This window comes from Orbicella franksi, chromosome 1 (genome assembly GCF_964199315.1).
Source record: "Orbicella franksi chromosome 1, jaOrbFran1.1, whole genome shotgun sequence".
Classification (NCBI taxonomy): Eukaryota; Metazoa; Cnidaria; class Anthozoa; order Scleractinia; family Merulinidae; genus Orbicella; species Orbicella franksi.
Window position 1 is genome coordinate 29,222,440 of NC_138145.1, and position 20,741 is coordinate 29,243,180.

The window sequence follows — 20,741 nt, forward strand, 5'->3', positions numbered from 1 at the left end:
CTTCAAATAATGTTAGTTTTCTGGATCTTCCTGTGAACTTCTCTGCTACTATTTAGTGCAGAGTGCACTATTGGGATGCTTTAGGGGGTTGACATCCACTAAACTACTATGGTTATAAGGCACTAAGGTGTAAACTTTAATGTTTGTTTAATTAACTAATTAACAATTATTCACCAAAGTGGAGGTAAATATCCATCACTTTCGAGTTAACCAATCAGAGCGTGCGAAAAGCACTATTCACTTGTGTGGTATATACTAATTTCAATTAGTTAATTAGGCTTGCAGCAAGGGGGATGGGATGTGGTAGGGACTTGTGAGCACTACGTAAAATGCGTAGTACCTATGCTTCTTCTTTGATTTCTTTGTGGTACTTTTCTCATTAGAACAAAACCATATTTGCTCTAAACACATGTGCAGGTTAATAAGCATTAGTTAGACCAGAGACTGGATTCATCGGTTTCTTTGATGCACCATGATCCAAGTGATCTTGGATCACTGATCCTGACCTAGATCAATCCAAAGAAACACACCCTTAGTATTGACTTGATTGGTGAGGTGTCAGTTGCAAGCATAAAGTTGGTAGGGAAATGGTATGACTTACATATTTGAACAAAAAAATACTGTTCCTTGCCTGTTTCAGGTGAACACAAATGGAGTTGTATCTTTTCTAGTGGGAGTAAGTCAGTACACCCCAGATCCCTTCCCCTTGGGGGATGAGCGACGACTTATTTCTCCATTCTGGGGTGATGTAGATACTAGGAATGGAGGAACTGTCTGGTACAGGGAGTCCACAGACCCTGTGTTACTACAGCGGGCTACTGCTGATGTTCGCCGAGCCTTCCTGGCTCATCAAAAGTTCTCCGCAACATGGATTTTTATAGCGACCTGGGATAGGGTTGCCTTTTTCGGAGCTAGTGAAAGCGCCAAAAGCAAGGTAAAGGTTAAACTATAATCAGGCACAGAGTTAAAGCTGATCAGAAAAAATATGATAGTTGCTGCTTCTGAAATTTAGGCTCCTTGGTGTAGAAGACACAGTACTGGCTCAAAAGAACACTGCCCCACAAACCTGTTGTTTTCATTGTTTTCCTCTTTTTTTTTTATCTTTTTTTCTCTATTGTTTTACATCAGCTGTGTCTTCTACACCAAGTTGGAGCCAAAATACATGTACCTTCCATGTAACAATTTGATGCGACATCACCAATTTTTGCTGAATGCTGATTGAACTTGCATGAACTTGCCATGGTAACCATATTTTGACCGGAATGTTTAATTTATCCCAATTTTGACTTTCAACTTTCATCACAATTGGTAAGTAAAAATTAGTGCACATGATCCAGTTTGGCTAAGTTCCACTCTCACATTTAAATATGTAATTTTGAGTGACTTGGGCTTGTCAATGTCTAGCCTAAACTTGTAATGATAGAGTGGTTAATTTCAGTTTTTTATCTTTAAATAGTAATAGCGGGCTATTCATCCTTCACGGTCTTTTTGTCTCAATTCTGTTGTTTTTTATCTTAAGGTTTAATTTAAGCTAACAATTTTTTTGTAATGTAGTCTATCTCAAACCAAGGGACTAATAAATACAGCATTATATCCCAATAGGTGATATTTTGTTGTTCCTGATTCATGTAGGTTAACACCTTTCAAGCAGTACTGGTCACTGATGGACGCCATTCATTTGCCATCTTCAATTACAATGTGATTGTGTGGACAACTGGAACAGCCAGTGGAGGAGATGCTGATGATGGGCTGGGTGGTACCCCTGCTCAGGTCAGTTACAGGTTGCTGATCACCAGTTTATACCAGCTGCTCCCTTAGGTTCAGCTGATCAGATTTTTATCAGTGAGGATAAATAAAGATTTTATTACTGTTATTATTAGGTTGAGAATAGAGAGGAAGTTTGCTAAGAACACAAATTTTAAGGGAACATCAAACCTAATATTCAATCTTTACAGTGCGACTACAGTCCGTCCTTGATGGCGATTTATTATGATGATTATAAAAATCGCTCTGAAAATTTAGCTTGAAAACTCATTTATGACAACTAAACCAAAACATTCTCTGTAGTTCAAATATATGATCTTTCATATATTAATCACTTGTATTCTTCACCATCTACGGGTATATTACAAACTCACAATGTGACCAGCTCCCAGTTGGCTTGATAGCTCAGTTGGCAGAGCACTGCACCGGTATCTTAAAGGTCATGGGTTCGAATCCCATTCAAGCCTGAATTTTTTTCAGGCTTTAATTTCACAACGGCTTAAGTTCTCTGTATAACTGCGATGATCAATCATGTGTCTTCACATCTTTCTCTGCAGTTCAAATGTACAATCTGTCATATATTCACTTGTATAAACCAAAACTGTTGGAAAGCATATAAAATTTAGGATCGAAAATAACCAACCAACAAGTGGCAGAGTTTCCTGAGAGGTTTGCAAAACTTCATACTTTGTTGGGTTTTTATTTTTGTCAGGAACTACTGTTCGTATTCTTCAATGTTATTGGTTTATTTGAGAAAAAGATCACTTTCCTTTGTTCTCAAGTAATGTTCTGACTGGTTAACTCTTTTCCAAGTGGCCCGGTTTGAGAAGTTGCACTGTAAAGGAAATTTGAGCACACATGTAACCAAACCCAGTTGGACAAAAGGTCAATTTGGGTTATAAGGCAAGGAGACTGACTCAGGAAAATTTGGCTAACTTTTGCAGCTTCTTAGTTTTTTGCAGGTAACTGGAGGATGATACAGAATAGTAGAACTTAATTCATAGTATATGTTCCTTCAAAGTCTGATTAAGGTTTTGATTAAAAAGGGTAAGACTTTGGTCTATATCACTGAGGATTGCTAAAACCCTCTGCTTCTTTGTCAGTTTAGATACCATAAAAGGGTTCTTTGTTGTATGAGAATCCTTCCAGAAGTTAAAAATGAATTACAAAATAAAAAAAAATGGTGTTTAGTTTTACAAACAGCTGAACTGAAAACATCTAGTCCTTGGTGCAGTTATACTTTGAATGTTCTAGAAAATATTGAAAAATAAGAGTCATGCTAGGGCGCTGCAGTGAACTGTGCTTTTTACATGTGTCGATTGATCTGTTTAAAATTTGACAGTATATTGAAAAAGTATTTTACAATGCTTTTTAAAGCCTTAAAAGGTTCTAATGATTAATCAACTACTACTTTGCAGGGTGGTTTCAATGCAGGAGATGGTATCAGGTTCTTTGTCATTCCTGGCTCAAGAACAAATGACATTCTCAACCTTCCCTCAACTTCAAACGTAGCCCGTGCTGGGCAGTGGATGTTCCGAACTGATGAAGCTAGTGTAGAGGCTGGAGGGTGTGATTCAAGAGGTAAAATATTTCAACCACCTGTAAGGGAGGGGAAGAATTGCAAATTGAATAGTGAAATGGTACTGACTATTATTTTTACAGCCAAATATTTTGCGTCAAAAATAGTTTTGTGACTTTGGAAGTTTAAAGCAGATAACTGAACAAAGCAATGGCATAGTTTGTAATTTATTAAGAAGTTGTTGTTAGTACTGCATGGTTAGCTTAATTATTGGGCTTGAAAGTGAAACACTTGAGGAGAGCAGTTTATTACAAGAAACTTGAAATTATAGTACATGTATAGTCGAGCTTATAATGCCATTTGTGTCATTTAACTCCTTTAGAGCTAATGCAGGTGGAGGTGTCGTGGCCTCATGGTTAGTGCGCTTGGCTCTGGATCGAGCACTTCCGGTTCGAGCCCTGGGGGGGGGGGGGGACATTGTTTTGTGTTCTTGGGCAAGACTTTTTATTCTCACAGTTCCTGGATCCCTCCACCCAGGTGTGTGAATGCAGGGTAATGGTGAATTTAATGCTAGAGGGTAACCCTGCCATGGACCAGCATCTCAGCGGGAGTAGAAATACTTCATGCTGCTGAAACTGGAGATAAGCACTGGCCTGATGGGCCACTTGGCTTGCTTGCAGACTTAACTTTTACCTAGCACTACTGGGGACTCAAATTCCGATCTTCATGCTGTATTGTTGTTTCTATTTGCATTTCCAGATTCAGGTCCTAAGACTCTGACCCTCTCACCTCGTTCAGGTATAATGTTAGGAGGAACAAACGTCAAAATGAGTGGACCTTGCTTCACTGCAGATGACAACATCGTTGTTCAGATTGATAATGAGATCAACGTAAATGCTACGTTTGGGAGTGAACTGCAGTCTTCAGTCACTGTACCAGTGCTGAATAAGACAGGAAGGCTACCAATCAAACTGTCCATTGATGGTGGAAATTCTTTTGACTATATTGGAGTTTACACTTCAGGTGACTTCATGCTGAAATATTTATTAAATATTTATCTAGTGAAAGTGACCTTAAATTATCCCACATAACAAAAATATAAATATAATAAATTGAATTCTTGCTGCCAATATTGTCATTGATTTTGTGTTATGGATGACATTATAGCATTATTAATACAGTTTCCTGTGAAGCTTTCAATAAGTAAGTTGTTTGGAATGAATAGCTTAACGCTTAATGTTAGGCCTGCTGCAAAGCTTGTCTTTGGTTGTCTCATCAAAAGAATAGTCACTCACTTTCTCAGGTTTGTAGTGAAATGATTTTTACTTTTATTTCTCAATTTGTAAGTATCCTGTGACAGCTTTGCTCTTCAAGGGAACAACATTCACTGGATCTTCAAAGAGAAAGTTTATAAAAATGATATCGAGTCAATTTGGCTTTGGAAAATAGTTGCCTCATACATGTGCTTCTTTTCAGTCCCAATCAATCGTTATACTCCTGGTGTCCAACGAACAGATGGGGATTCATGGGAGGAGGATTCCTCAGTGGATATCAGCTGGAGCCCAGAAAGCATTGGCAGTCTTGATGATGAAGTATCAATTGATTTGGCTCGCTATAAAATGGATGAAGATGATGTGCCGGTATTGGATAGCTTTCATACCACAGTGGATTCACAGTTGAATAATGGTCACAGCCAGTTTGTTGTTACGACTGGGCAAGGAGATGGGTAAGACGAGGCTCTCTGGCCTTGAGATTTAAATATTGCTAGCTTACACACCCAATGACTGAGGTGATTTCCATAGCTATTTTGAATCTAGGTTATAAGTTCTTCTTTTCCAATAATATTAATAAAAAAAAAACTTTTAGAGAAAACTTGCTACCAGTAAATTCAAAGCGATTGTAGTAAACCAAAAAACAAGTTACTGGTAAACAATGTGGGAATTTCAACTTCTAGTCCAAACTTTACAGATGATTTGTTGAGATGATGTAAGAAAATGTGGAGATTTTGTTCCTCAAGTATTTTCGTGCAGGTTTATTCTTTCTGCCTTTTATTATGGTGACCGACCACTTATTTAGTAAGCTTAAATATTGTAACATTTTTTCAATTTTCGTATTTGAACCAGAAACATAGAGGATCGCTTTATTAGTCTTGTTCGTGTGTCAAGGAAGAGCAGTGGTAGTAATGTTTCTCAGTCACAGTGGGTATGGAGTGATGTGTTTGCCTGGAAAAACATGCCGTGGGCCAATGATAGGTGTAGCAAGTGGCATCTGAAGGAACCCAGCCCAGATAAATTCACAGGTATCAGTATAAAACGTTTGGTTTATCATGTTAGGTGTCAACCAAAGTGGGTTTTGTTTTGTTGGTTGAACACCTATTTGGACTAGAATGTTGCAAAAGTCATGTATACATTTTCCCTTGTTTTGTTAAAAGATGAACATTCATTTCAAAGCTACAGTGTATGCCTGTCTTTTCTTTTAAGGTGATTCCAGCCTGCAGCCCTGTCCTAGGATTTTAACGCAAGCCATGGCTGATCGAGGGCGCTTCATGTCGGATGAAGAGTGCAATCCATCTAATAGAGATGGATGTGCTCGCTACCATGAAGGAGCTGTTCACTGTTTTAAAATGGTCAATCCAAGGTCAGCTTTTAATTTATACATGTACAGTTTGCATAAATCAGGTGTGAAAAGAAAAAAAAAAAAGATTTGCAAGCTTGCCTTTCCGGCATTAGCTCTGTAATAATAACTATAACTATGATGTACATACCAACCCAAAAATCTTTCTCAGTAGCCTCAAAAACTTCATCTCTTACAGTACTAGTCTGTAATAAAAAAATTGAATTTCTTCTAAATGTTTTCCCAAAAAACTTATCTTGCCCACTCAACAGGCAAGTGATGCACAGCATCCACTAGCCCAAATGAAAATCCACTAGCCCCAGGTTATCGCCGAGGACTTTCATTTGACACTGACATTTTAATCCCAGTAGGAGTGTTATCATTGCTTTCAAAATATCTGAAGAGAAGTAGTCTACATAGCAGGTGTAAAATGGGGGGTAGGGAGGGAGAGCCGGGATGAAAGGAGGTATTTTTGGTGTTCATTCCAATTAGCCCGGTGGCAGAGAGGGGTACTTCCTTATATGGGTTATATAGGTATGTGCAGCCCCAAAGGGTGTAGTTTTTTAGCCATTTTGGTCATAAATAGGGTATCAATTTTGCCCATTTGGGTCTCAAATAGGGTATGGTTTTTGCACTCTAGTCTTGAGTCAGAAAAACCGACACGGATTTTGGTCTTAAGAAGGGTTAGGGTTTTGGGAAGCGAGCTGCATATCCCCATCCAATGTTTCTGGGATTACTCTGCCACAGGGACATGAAGATGCCAGAAAACTCATAACTCATGCATTCCTTCATTCTTACACATTCTTTATGCTGCCATTTTAACATTAGTGCCATGGGTGCAGGTCAACAGTGCTGCTATAACAACTTTGGCAACTTGATGATGGGCAAACATGCCGGATCTCTTGATCGAGTTCATCCTAATGCTGGTGTCCCTGTGATATCCCACTTCTTCCACGACATTGTACCGTACCAGGACTGCTGCCGAATGACGAACAACTGTGAGAAGTATTTTGAAAAGCGGCCGTCAGATGATGGATCACAATACCAAGCACCGAGACCTGGTATTATTATCTTATGAAAATTCATGTAGCAAAGAGGTTGATGCGAATTGCAATAAATGAAAATGGACAAAAGTAAAACAACAGCAACTCTTAAAATAAAATGCAAGATCCAAAGCAGAAATCTTCAGAAATTAGGAAGAATCAGAATATACCCGCTGCTTAGCAGTTTTATAGTCATCTAAGGATCTTTGACTTGAATCAAATGAACTGTCTGAGATCCTGTCAGATTTCGTCATTACTATTTACACCACGTTACTCAAGAGTTTCTGATCATCAAAATGGTAATATCCTATCTTGTACATGTAGTAGATATCCTGGCACTTTCCCTATGCACCTCGCAGGATTGAAAAAAAAATGAAGTTAAAGAAGAAAGTATAAATGGCCAACAATGTTTATTTTGGAACAAAACTATAGAAAATACGGCCAATGAGTTTCAGAATACAGGAAAGCCATTGTGTTTGTACATCTAGACGGTGTTACACACAACCTTCGCATTGTGTGTTAAAATCTTATTCACTGGCTACTGTATTTGCTGTGGCATGGTAAAATAGTTATGCATTGCTATCTCGCGGTATACCATGGAATGACCTACTTGTCACGTGTATTTTCTTGGAATACACACAAGCCTAAACTAGTTTATTCTTATCACTCTTGTTACCAAACAAGAATATTAGGGGTTTCAATTACTAAGCTCGACAGCGAAGTAAATGCTCGTTTCTTCTTAAACGAGCAAGGTGACCTATCCTTTTTATTGTATTTTTCAAAATAGTGCTTGGTAGGGAACATTCAGGGAAAGTTTCAAAAAAATAAATTGCTCGGTAACTTTTATTTCTGAGGAGTCACCTTAACCAATGGATAAGAAACCCAGTTCATTTTCTCAAGGAGCGTAACGTGAACTCTTCTCTGCAATTTTAATAAATTTCAAAGATAGGATATGTTGACTGAGAGTTATAAACCCGCCTGTCTCCATTTATCGTACTGAAAAAGTCGTTCTGTTGTTCTTAGCGACTGGATTTGGTGACCCACACATGGTGACGTTGGATGGTACGCCCTTCACGTTTAACGGTTACGGAGAATATTTCATTTTAAAAGTGAGTGGGGTGGACTTCGCTTTGCAGGGGCGCATGGAACCTCTCGTAGGGGATGACGGATCTTTATCACGTGCCACTGTTTACACAGCATTTGCCGCCAAGGAGCAAGGATCAGATACTGTACAGGTCAGAAGATAATGAGCTTAATGGTAAAGTTTATCTATGATGACGGAGGATTGGAAGTGCATAGTATTTCAATATATACTATACGCTATGGAAAGCAGCTTTTAAAATAATGGGGAGGGGTGTAGTGGGGGTACAGGGGGGATGGGGGTGGCTTCACTGGTTTGCGGCTGTAGTACAATTTCAGTGATTTAAATTAGGGATTTTGTGGGTTATTTCCATTTGTATCAATGCGTTTGCAAACAAGTTGTCAAAGAACACTGATTTAGTATCGCATTCAGAAAATGTATTTTGCTGGGAATATGGCTTCCTTGTAAACTAAGATAGTTATCTGAGTGTGTCTAGCCAGCAGCCTACATTTGATAAAATTCCAGGATATAGCAAAGGATAAAAGGAAATCCCCAATGCAAACATTTCTTGAAAGACTAAAACTGATTTTAAGCTGAATGGCTAAGTTACAGTAAAAGTAAAAGTAAAAGTAAAAGTAAAAGGTATACTTACAGTAATAGTTTAGTACAGGCATAATGGTGTTTAATATTTGCAAATCTGACGCGAAGTACAGTAATTAACCAGAATAGGCATTTTATTCTGTTGACTCAGATTCAGTTGAATGGTCGTGGGTTGGTTGACGTTTTGGTGAATGGTGAAGCAGTCATTTTTGACGAGCTCTCCCTTTTGGAGTTCAACGGCGTGTCTGTGTTACAGTATGTTAACACCTCCAAGTTCTCTGCCATTTTCAATTCTGGGATCTCCGTCACCGTAGAGGGACAACAAGAACTGCTTGGTCTCGTGACTTTGGTACCGACAATTTTCAAAGGTAGAAGTCTGTTTTGCCGTTTCTGTGTCTCGTTCTTTTGAAGCTGCATTTGAACCGCACTATTTCGAACTCTTAGGGGAAACTAAAAATAGTTCGAAATAGCGGGAGCTCGAAAAATCCTTTAGTAAATGACTGAAGGGTAAATCCAAGGGAAATGGTTTTGAGTTCGAAATAACGGGAAATTCGAAATAAACGAGTTCGAATTAGCGGGGTCCAACTGTATTGTATGTTATTTCTCTTTTCGGTATATAAAAGTGGCTCTTTATTCCATTCCTTCGACATTCTCATTGACTTCTATAAGTGTAGTTGAGTTAGCCCCACTTAGCAGACAATGGCTTTTACGTCTAACTTATCATTGCATGGATTTTGCCTGTCTTCACTCCTGGTTGTATTTTTATGGTAGGCGCATTCAACGTCTTCGTCCGGGTCTCTAGTGTAATTAAGGCCAATAACAATGATTTTTCTCTTAGTAAATATCTTATTTGCGACTAGGAGTGATGTTGCCAGCGCTTAAATCACTCTCGACCACTCCAGTCTTTCTCTCGGGGTCGGGGAACTGACTGTACCATTTCTAGCTTTGTTATTGAAAAAGCTACAATCACAATGTGAAACTAGTTTTTCATCATAGGGAATACAACTGGCCTCCTTGGCTACTGGGATGACAGTCAAGCCTCAGAATTCCTTCGACCTGATGGAACTTTCTTGAGCACAAACTCCAGCCTTGAAGTTATACACAGGGATTTTGGACAGCTATGTACGTAACGCAATATAATTACAGAACAGTTTGGTAGAACTCTTATTACTCTGCTGGGTTTATGGTTGTTCTTTTGCAATTGCTTTGAATGTTAAAATAATAATTTCTGTGGATGGAGTAGCAGCTGATAGGTAAGATCATGGGCAAGACAATTACGTTGACCCTCAACGCCACGAAGGATTAATAGGTATCAGAGAATTTGTGAGGAAACCTGACGTAGATGGTACCTGGTCCTGTGGCAAACTTTTATGTAATCCCTGGGGAGTTGTTATACCCCCGCTCACTTTACACTAGAAATTTACAAATGGACGATTAACGATGGAACATGGGTGAACTTAATAATTTGTTACCATTACCTCCCGTTTTAAGGGGTTACCAGACCAGAAGAGTCTCTGTTTGTCTACCAGCAAGGACAAAGCCACTCCACATTCCACAATCCAAGTTACCAGCCAATTTTTCCTGACAGCCAAAGCTTGGAGTTCACCGATAAAGCGCTGGAGAAAGAGGCTCAGGACGTCTGTGGAGAAAACTCAGAATGCTTGTTTGATATTTTTACAACTGGAAAAGTGCGCATCGGAAGAGCCACTAAAGAAACTGTCACTCAGTTTGTCGCGGTGGTAAACGATACTGTTAAACCAGGTTAATGAACAATATTTTATCTTTACGATCTCCTTATTTGCGTAGGTATACATAGTTTTTTTTTTACTTCAAAAAGCCAATTGGTTTTTTCGATCTTGCTTGGACCTCAGCAGGTCATTTCAAAGCCCAGTATGTATTGTTTTGAAAATGACTTAACATCACGATTCGGCACTGTTACATATAAAACCTCGTTTTGGAAGATCCACCAATCCTTTGTTATGAAATAATATTTATAATCGTGTATTTACTTATGATGACATGCTTTTCTTTCCTAGCTTGTGTGCCCCTGGACTCTCAGCTAGCTGATGGTGTTGTTCACAGAAATGACACGAAGGGTGGAATCGATTACACGTTTGAGTGCAACAGGGGTTTTGTCGTGAACGGGTCTAATCATGTGACATGCGAAGATGGAATTTACAACGGATCAGCCCCAAACTGTTTGCCTAAAGGTGAATCCAATTGCAGATTTATTGTTGTTAACGTATATGTAACAAATTGACGTCAGTTTTTCATGCGTCTGTCCTGCTATTGATAATGAATTTCGTCATAACATTGTCAACGTAGCTGTGGATCAATTTTGACAATGTTATGACGAAATTCATTGTCAATAACAGGTCATACGCATGAAAAACTGATGTCGATTTGTTTTTTACAATAACAAATTGTCAAATTGTCCGCTCTCGGTCGTTGACTCATCGCATAAATTATAAATTCATGTGTCTGTCCGCTTATTGACAATGAAAATTAGCCAATAGGCGCGCGAGAATTTCTGCAGTTATCGTAAAAGTTAAAACGGTGAACAGTGGGTGGAGTGCGTTAGTTTTAGTACAGTCACTCCATTTGGCCTCTTGTAAGGGTCCCTTGTAACTGTTGTCCGAGTTTCTGCGCACAATTTAAATGTGCGTAGGGCTGTTATGATTGAGCTCGCCAGTTCACTCTCTCACCTATCTCGTTAAGTTATCGCGCTTTATTGTAGTCATTAGGGAGTTTACGAAACCACGACACCGACGCCGAGGACAACGTCGATTAAAAAATGAATTTATATTTTACCTACGAATCTCGCGATACTGTTAAGTCATTTACTTTGTTTATCACTGTCAAAACTATCGCAAAAATAAATCTGGAACACAGCGATACATTTGAAATAAAAATTTAAAAAATTAGCCGTCGTGGTTCACGTTCTCTGGACAACGCAAAATTTGGCCATTTCACGTTGTTGTTTTGCAGAGGATGGCAAAGAAACGTATCGACAATTATAACGCACGTCCACATCTATTGTTCTCCTCATTAAACCTTTTGTTTAGCGACGTTGCCGTTGCCGTTGCCGTCGTGGTTTTCTTAAACTCCCTAACGTCGCAAACCAAAAGTTTAATGAGAAGAACAATGGCCGTGCACGTGCGTTAGAATTCTTGGTACATTTCTTTGCCGTCCTGTGCGAAACAACGACGTGAAATTACCAAATTCTGTGATGTCTGGAGAACGTGAACCACGACGGCTAATTTTTTTTTATTTTTATTTCAAATGCTTCGCCCTGTTCCAGATTCAGTTTCAGAACTATATCGAAACTGTATGTGGAACACAGCGTAAAATTTGACATATAAATTTTAAAAATCGTCCGTCGTTGTTCAAGTTCTCCACACGACGTAGAATTTGGTCATTTCACGTTATTAGGGACCTTACGCAAAACAGGACGGCAACGGCAACGAGAACGTCACCAAACAGAAGGTTTAATGAGCAAAACAATGGCTGTGCACGTGCATTATAATTCTTGGTACATTTCTTTGTCGTCCTTTGCAAAACAACAACGTGAAATGACCAAATTCTACGTTGTCTGGAGAACGTGAACCACAACGGCTAATTTTTCGTATTTCTATTTGGACCTGAACGTATTCGTATCATATGCAACAGGGGCAAGTTTTTATACCGAGAGATACACTGAATAGTTTCAAATAAATGCGAAATTCCAAAGTAAAATAGAAACAAATTTTTTTACTAGGCGTCGACCTCGCAGTCGCCGTCGTATATGCGTAAGGTCCCTATTGTTTTGCAGAGGACGGCAAAGAAATGTGCAAAGAATTGCATGTGCGCAGCCGTTGTCCTGCTCATTAATCCTTTTGCTTAGCAACGTTCCCGTTGCCGTTGCGGTTTTCTTAAACTCCCTATTGATCCTCTTCCTCCCCTCCCCGCACAAAACCCTTGGCCTTGGACTTGATTGATTAAGTGCCCGTTTTTGCTTTCTTCGACAGAGTGTCCGCTTCCTGCTCCAGGTAATCTCAATAATGGTGTTGTCGACGGAGATGGCAGTGTTTATCGTTCAACTTATTATTTCACCTGTAACGATGGATATGCACTCCACGGCCATGCTATAGTCAGCTGCACGGAACATGGCTCCTGGAACGGCACTACGCCTAGCTGTTTGAAAGGTAACAAACTTGACCACATATCATTTATCGTATGCCTTGTTAAGGGGCATGGTGTCTGACTTCATTTAATAGGAAAAGTTTTAGGGTAACCCTGAACAAAAACGGAAGTTACTTGCGATAGATTTTAAGTTTTGCGATGAACAGCCATGAAAACCGGGGAGGGTCGTAGAAAAACTGGAGATTGAGGGGCTGGGGAGTGTGTGTGTGTGTGGGGAGTGTGTGTGTATGTATGTATGTATGTATGAATGAATGAGTGAGTGAGTGAGTGAGTGAGTGAGTGAGTGAGTGAGTGAGTGAGTGAGTGAGTGAGTGAGTGAGTGAGTGAGTGAGTGAGTGAGTGAGTGAGTGAGTGAGTGAGTGAGTGAGTGAGTGAGTGAGTGAGTGAGTGAGTGAGTGAGTGAGTGAGTGAGTGAGTGAGTGAGTGAGTGAGTGACTGAGTGAGTGAGTGAGTGTATGTATGTATGTATGTATGTATGTTGTCTATTTTATTTGTTTGCCACAAAATACACTACAAGTAAAGTTATATGGCCTGCTTAGTGCCTACTGAGTATAGCGTTAGCCACTGCAAAGCATAAATAAACCAGTTTTACTGGGACAGTATTATTGACTAAATCGAATCAATGTAAGAATTGATTTTACGTGGGTAGAGTGATGATGGCATTCTTATATTACATAGTGGGCACGTTCAGGGCACGTTCACACAGGCGTTCTTTGACCTACAGTAACTTCTCTTACTTCCAGAGTGTCCAGTGCTTTCTTCATCCATATCAAATGGCGACGTCCATGGTTCAGGTCATGTCCAAGGCTCGCGTTGGAGGTTTAGCTGTCACCATGGCTATGCTCTGGTTGGCCACGACATTTTACAGTGTACTGAGCAGGGAGTTTGGAATGCTAGTGTTCCTACATGTCTGAGAGGTAACAGATAGAAGGCTGAACAGCCGTAATTACCTACAACGCTCCAGGATTACGTCACCTTCTTCTTAATTGTCATTGTTAAAATGGTGCTTTTTATTAGAGGCTACAGAAACAATTTCTGATCTTGAGGCACGCTGACCTGGGTATCGGGTTGGAAAACCAGAGGTAAAGAGATCTGACTACTTCACAACCCATCCACTGTCGGTTCTCAGGGCCTCAGCGCCCACGTGTTGTACAAATTGGTGCTTCGCATTTCATAGAAGAAAAGCATTTGATATGTCTGATATGAAATCTAAAACATGTAGGATAACTGGCTCTATTTTGCAGTCCGAATACGGCAACGACGCTCTACAATTTTCAATTTCCTGCTTTCACTTTGGTCAAGTTTATTAACCTCCCAGCTTTCTATGCATCATCTAACCAGATTTTTTTTTCCTGCAGAATGTCCCCTCCTTCCTTCATCCATTGCAAATGGCTTTGTCAATGGAAGGGGCTCGGTGGAGGGATCACAGTACCAGTTCAGCTGCAAACCGGGATATTCACTTGTAGGGACAAACACATTGTACTGCAGCGACCAGGGAAACTGGAATGGCTCGGTTCCAAGCTGTCTCATAGGTTGGTCATTTGGTTTAGTAACTAGATTGATGGGATATATTTTGCATGACTCCTTCACCCACTGTATTGTCCTCATTTAACACATAGCCTGTTAACAGGTTGCAACTGAAAGGGTTCGACCGCGGCTGAGAGGGTTCAACTCTAGCTGAGAGTGAAATCACCGAGGGGGAATGGCGTGCGGGTTCGGGCGAGTCCCCTCCTTTGTCTTCATCCTCTTTCTTCCCTTTGTTTTCACCCCATCCTCGACTAAAAAGCCTGTTAAAAAGCTATTTAACACACTGATCCTAGACCTTTCACCTGATGGTAAATCCTCTCAGCAAATGGCGCTCCGTCCCATACGTCAGATGTCCTGTTTAATATATGTAAAACGACTTTTTTTGTCTTAAATTTAAGTGACCCCTAGCAAGAGGGATATCTTTCAAGAGATGAGCTGTTTATTAACTTAAAATTGTCTAAGATTTATTTAACGCCTTGGGGAGTTCGTGAAGCTGATATTTGAAGCGTTAACAATAATGCGCATGTTGGAGAACATCCGTTAGCTCTTGGTCAGAGTAAATTGCTTTTCTTATGGAGGGCTGAAACTCAAAACATTAGCTTCACAGACTCGCTAGGTAAGTGTTACACTCGCCCGCCAACGCTGCGCAATAACATGGTTCCATGAGAAGATTAATATATCAATGCAATCCTCCGTAGGAAAATGATGGCGGCTGTACATTTTACCACAATACCATACGACCCTTATACAGCTCACAAAGTACGAGGAAAACCTTATTGTTGCAGTACTTGTCCCTCTGCTGACGACATTGTGTATGCTAGGTTTGAAGGGTTTAGAACTTTTCTGTGCGTTTCTTATGAGCGTTTGAAAGGTTTTTGTACACTACAAATTATGGTTAAGTGTCCCAGTCGCCGCGTTTTTTTCCTACGGCGGATTCATAATTCTCGGAAATATATGTTGCATTTGTAAGCAACTTATAGGAATAAGCATTACTTTGATTTAAAAAGGAACAGAGGAATTCTCCCCGGCCGAACGAGACTTTTTTCAGCCCTTTGAAGAGGAGCAAGTTATAGTGCAATGATCATACTTGTTGTACTCTTAGTATAGGCCGATATAAGCTTGCTAAATTTAGAGATAACTTTGCTGGACGTGAACCCGGCAGACTGGACGATTCTTAAGCAAAAGACATAGTCAACCCAGATTTGCAAAAAAGTGTAAGCCTAATAATATTATGATAGTCACATTCTGTCCTCTTTTAAGAGACACCTTTTAGTTGACGAAGAAGTTGATGGATCCATCCTTAACCATTTTTGTGTGATCTATAATGATATATATTTTTAACTCTTTTTTTCCTTTAGAATGTCCGCAGCTGTCTTCCTCAATACCAAATGGCCATGCTAATGGCACAGGCTCGTTACATGGTGCCCTCTTCGTGTTCAGTTGCCAGCAGGGTTATTCTCTTATTGGACAGAAAAATTTGCTGTGTACTGAAGATGGAAACTGGAATGCCAGCGTTCCAAAATGTCTTAAAGGTATATGTGATTCACGGAGTGAACGTGATTAAAGGGTAGAGACAGGTCCATAGCAAGTGCTACAGTTTGGGAAATTTTACTCGAGTATTTTGTATTTCACAAACAAAATCTCTGAATCACGAGATATCGGCTTCGTTGAGTTTAGTATTGCCTAGGAAAATCGAATTTGAAACCGAGAGTTTTGCTTTTCAAACATTTAATCACTTATAGTTCCTGTACGCAGACAGATAACAGGGTTATGTTTGGGTGATGCATGTGACTAAATGTAACTTAGACAAAGTTTTACTCGGGCCAGTGCTGGTCAGCGGCTTTTCAAGGGGGCCTTGGTCTTTGGGATCTCATAAGGGGAGTTTGCGTTCCAGCTGTGTACTAGAGCGTTTATTTATTTATTTATTTATTTACGTATTTATTTATTTATTTATTTACTTATTTACTTATTTATTTATTTAACTTCGCCTAACCAAAATACTTATATACATAAAGTTTTTGTTGACCACGACAGCTTACAGCCAATTGCAGTGGATCCCTCGGTAATAAAAATTAAACTAAAGCTACTCATATATAAACAAGAAAAATTAAAGGCAAACAAAACAATTTCAAATTGCTAGAAACAGCACGACGGCGGGCACAGAAGAGTCCTCGCTATGTTGCACCAGGGACAGAATGTTCTCCAGGTTCTTATGTCGTCAACGTCCTGCAGATCTAGAGGCCTATTATAATAGTTCAGTTGCTTTGAGTGCCATTTGTACTTTTGGCGTGCTTTCTTTCCCTCACCGCTTCCGCCCTTTCGCTGGTGACGGTAATTATATAGGTTAGTACGTTTTTCCACTGTTTCTGTCAGTGTGACTGTTCCAGGTGGAGGCCACTCTTAGGGTTGCCATGGACACCTGCGTGATCAGCTCGAGGCTCGTATTTCGCAAGCTCAACGATTGATGATGAGGGACACTTATCTTTACCTAGTTATTAATTCCATTGACACTACTCTCTAAAGGAATGATCTGTTATGCAATGCTTTATTATGCAAACCAATCAATGAAGTGCCGGTTTTCTAGGCTTTTCGTGTATTTCGATCTTAATCCTTGTACTTTGTCTCCGTATGAATTTTGTTTTTTCAGATTGTCGCAGCCTCCCTTCGTTCATATCACATGGATTCGGCAACGGGACTGGTTCAGTGGAAGGTTCTCGACATCGCTTCAGTTGTGACGAAGGATATTCACTCGTTGGACAACACACGCTGTACTGTGACAAGGATGGGTTATGGAATGGTTCGGTACCCACATGTCTCATAGGTATTGTTGTCGCACTTGTAGATAAGGGTAGCTATCTAGCAGAAATGAGATTACGAGCGGATAATTGTAAGTTTCATATGCTGAGATGATGGTACTAGAAACTGCATAATCACAGTCTATTACGTTAAAGGTGTAAGGGTGTAGACGTCACTTAGCAACACGACACATTCAATCCCGTACTGTGTAAGAACCTAATGTATCATCTTCATTACTGTTCATCACGATCAGATCAGATCAGAGCCATTCAGTGTCGCATACAACAAACTTTCAAAGTTGACGATCTTTTTTTTATGATCTGCTGTCCTCGTTTGGGTGGTCAGAGAAAACCGAAGACGAATTCAAAAGGTCATTTATTAAAATTGTTGTCTTCTTCATTTAGAATGTCCACAACTGCCTTCCACGATACAACACGGTAATATTAAGGGTTCAGGTCGCGTGGAAGGCTCGCTACACAGATTCACTTGCGACGATGGTTATTCCCTTGTGGGACAAGATGTTCTGTATTGTAATGAGATGGGTCAGTGGAACGCCAGTGCTCCTAGATGTCTCAGAGGTAACACAAAATACTAACTGAATTAAGAGATTTCTATTGTACATGTTATTTTCTAAGTGCTTTGGAATATTTTGGTTATGTCATTGGCTGATAGTCTCATCCTAACCCAGTCCGCAAAGCAAGTGCAGATGATGTTGATAAAGTACTGAACAGAAAGAGTCTGCAGTTTTCGTCTTGAAGTTGCGAGACAACCGATCACGCCTTAAGAACTTGACAAATTTCGGAGTTATCCCAAGTGGTCGCGTCATTTTTTGATTGATAACTAGATTCGAAGTTTTACGAATGCGTTGCGAGGATTTCTCCAAAACGGGTGAACTTTTCCCAGCACCTGAACTAGTCTGCTCTGGATACGCTGCAGTAGTAGACAGGGGGGACTTTATTTGTAAATTGTGATTATTTCATGGTTCAAGATTCTTTGCAATAAAACCGTATAGATCTGTGAATTATTATATTTGCCGAAGGCTTAGTATTAACCTTGAACTATGTACTATTATATTCCCTTAAAAGGCTGTAGGTAAAAACCATGAGAGTTAATAGACCTACATGTGTTGATCTTTTAGAGTGTCCCAGTCTACCGTCAGTCATAGCACATGGTTTCGTCAATGGCAGTGGCTCACTGGAAGGTGCTGGTTATGAATTCAGCTGTGAAAGAGGTTACTCGCTTATCGGGGTCAGTCGGGTAGTTTGCACAGATGCTGGAGTGTGGAATGGCTCCCTTCCTACTTGTCTAATAGGTGAAAAAAAAACAAACGATATTCACCTTTACAAAGATGTTGTAAATTTGATTCCAGCCACACAGCGTCTTAACAAGGACATAACATACGTGGGTAGATCAGACTCGAAAATGTTAGGAATCCCCAGCCAACCATTAGGAATTTAAGGCTGTGATTTTTAACCCCTAACACACTGCGTTTAGATACACAATCATTACATTCTTCGGTCCCAATCAAAAGCCTTTTACACTATCCATAATTTACGGGTGATGTAGCAGCTCTCGTAGGGTCTCACATGAATGGCTTGCTACCCCTTGAGAGAACAATAGAACAAACAACAGAAACAATGCCCCTAGCCCTAAAACAATAACAGCTGCTAACAATGAAGAGAATTACAAGCTTACGAGAGCTGCTGTAGTTTACGCCAAAAGTATGTCACTTCCCCTTCGCCAATAAGAATTTAAAGTCCTTTTCTTTATGGTATAACTATTTGTTTAAAGAACTACATGGTTACGCCTCGCAAATGACGCACCGATTTCCATCAAGTGTTTGATAACAATAATACATACATAACTTTCCTTGCCCAACCGGGAGAACTCCAACATATCTATCTTTTCACGAACTAGTTCTTTTTCCTTATTACGCAATAGCGTATACTAAATAAATATCACATCTTCCCCTAGAATGTCCAGTCCTTCCTCTGTCTATACGACATGGTGACGTCAATGCTTCGGGATCAGTACAAGGCTCTATGTACACATTCACGTGCAGGCCTGGTTACTCCCTAATGGGTGAACAAAACTTGTACTGTACTGAAGAAGGAAGGTGGAACGCCAGCGTCCCCAGCTGCCTTAAAGGTAATGGTACCGAGTACCATGGATCCACTTGGACCCGTCCGTGCGAACCTGACCTGAGTAACACATTGAAATTACTTATACTTTTCTCGGGCCTCTGGTTCCTCAAGAATCGCTTATTAGAACCTTAAACAACAGTTACAGAAGCTATGAATCATTTAACTTGGTGAAGCTACAATCTTAATCTCGTAGTGTCCTCTTATAAGAGACACCTTTTAGTTGACGAAGAAGTTGATGGATCCATCCTTAACCATTTTTGTGTGATCTATAATGATATATATTTTTAACTCTTTTTTTCCTTTAGAATGTCCGCAGCTGTCTTCCTCAATACCAAATGGCCATGCTAATGGCACAGGCTCGTTACATGGCGCCCTCTTCGTGTTCAGTTGCCAGCAGGGTTATTCTCTTATTGGACAGAAAAATTTGCTGTGTACTGAAGATGGAAACTGGAATGCCAGCGTTCCAAAATGTCTTAAAGGTATATGTGATTCACGGAGTGAACGTGATTAAAGGGTAGAGACAGGTCCATAGCAAGTGCTACAGTTTGGGAAATTTTACTCGAGTATTTTGTATTTCACAAACAAAATCTCTGAATCACGAGATATCGGCTTCGTTGAGTTTAGTATTGCCTAGGAAAATCGAATTGAAACCGAGAGTTTTGCTTTTCAAACATTTAATCACTTATAGTTCCTGTACGCAGACAGATAACAGGGTTATATTTGGGTGATGCATGTGACTAAATTTAACTTAGACAAAGTTTTACTCGGGCCAGTGCTGGTCTGCGGCTTTTCAAGGGGGCCTTGGTCTTTGGGATCTCATAAGGGGAGTTTGCGTTCCAGCTGTGTACTAGAGCGTTTATTTATTTATTTATTTATTTACGTATTTATTTATTTATTTACTTATTTATTTATTTAACTTCGCCTAACCAAAATACTTATATGCATAAAGTTTTTATTGACCACGACGGCTTACAGCCAATTGCAGTGGATCCCTCGGTAATAAAAATTAAACTAAAGCTACTCATATATAAACAAGAAAAATTAAAGGCAAACAAAACAATTTCAAATTGCTAGAAACAGCACGACGGCGGGCACAGAAGAGTCCTCGCTATGTTGCACCAGGGACAGAATGTTCTCCAGGTTCTTATGTCGTCAACGTCCTGCAGATCTAGAGGCCTATTATAATAGTTCAGTTGCTTTGAGTGCCATTTGTACTTTTGGCGTGCTTTCTTTCCCTCACCGCTTCCGCCCTTTCGCTGGTGACGGTAATTATATAGGTTAGTACGTTTTTCCACTGTTTCTGTCAGTGTGACTGTTCCAGGTGGAGGCCACTCTTAGGGTTGCCATGGACACCTGCGTGATCAGCTCGAGGCTCGTATTTCGCAAGCTCAACGATTGATGATGAGGGACACTTATCTTTACCTAGTTATTAATTCCATTGACACTACCCTCTAAAGGAATGATCTGTTGTG

General features: G+C 40.0%; 1 protein-coding gene across 2 annotated transcripts in view; it reads left to right on the forward strand.

The window, feature by feature from the left end:
* The window catches only part of LOC145501848 (complement receptor type 1-like), a 37,154-nt gene that overhangs the window by 9,299 nt on the left and 7,114 nt on the right, over positions 1–20,741 (forward strand). For both annotated transcript variants that reach the window (XM_081481244.1, XM_081481235.1), the window contains exons 2-23: positions 641–934; positions 1,633–1,770; positions 3,183–3,345; positions 4,043–4,306; positions 4,760–5,009; positions 5,407–5,582; positions 5,764–5,920; positions 6,725–6,957; positions 7,963–8,174; positions 8,772–8,988; positions 9,617–9,742; positions 10,112–10,381; positions 10,657–10,830; positions 12,628–12,804; positions 13,546–13,719; positions 14,161–14,334; positions 15,688–15,861; positions 16,977–17,150; positions 17,530–17,703; positions 18,264–18,437; positions 19,100–19,273; positions 19,575–19,748. In XM_081481244.1, the coding sequence (XP_081337370.1) occupies positions 641–934; positions 1,633–1,770; positions 3,183–3,345; positions 4,043–4,306; positions 4,760–5,009; positions 5,407–5,582; positions 5,764–5,920; positions 6,725–6,957; positions 7,963–8,174; positions 8,772–8,988; positions 9,617–9,742; positions 10,112–10,381; positions 10,657–10,830; positions 12,628–12,804; positions 13,546–13,719; positions 14,161–14,334; positions 15,688–15,861; positions 16,977–17,150; positions 17,530–17,703; positions 18,264–18,437; positions 19,100–19,273; positions 19,575–19,748 (4,243 nt within the window). The remainder of the gene's footprint in view (positions 1–640; positions 935–1,632; positions 1,771–3,182; positions 3,346–4,042; positions 4,307–4,759; positions 5,010–5,406; positions 5,583–5,763; positions 5,921–6,724; positions 6,958–7,962; positions 8,175–8,771; positions 8,989–9,616; positions 9,743–10,111; positions 10,382–10,656; positions 10,831–12,627; positions 12,805–13,545; positions 13,720–14,160; positions 14,335–15,687; positions 15,862–16,976; positions 17,151–17,529; positions 17,704–18,263; positions 18,438–19,099; positions 19,274–19,574; positions 19,749–20,741) is intronic.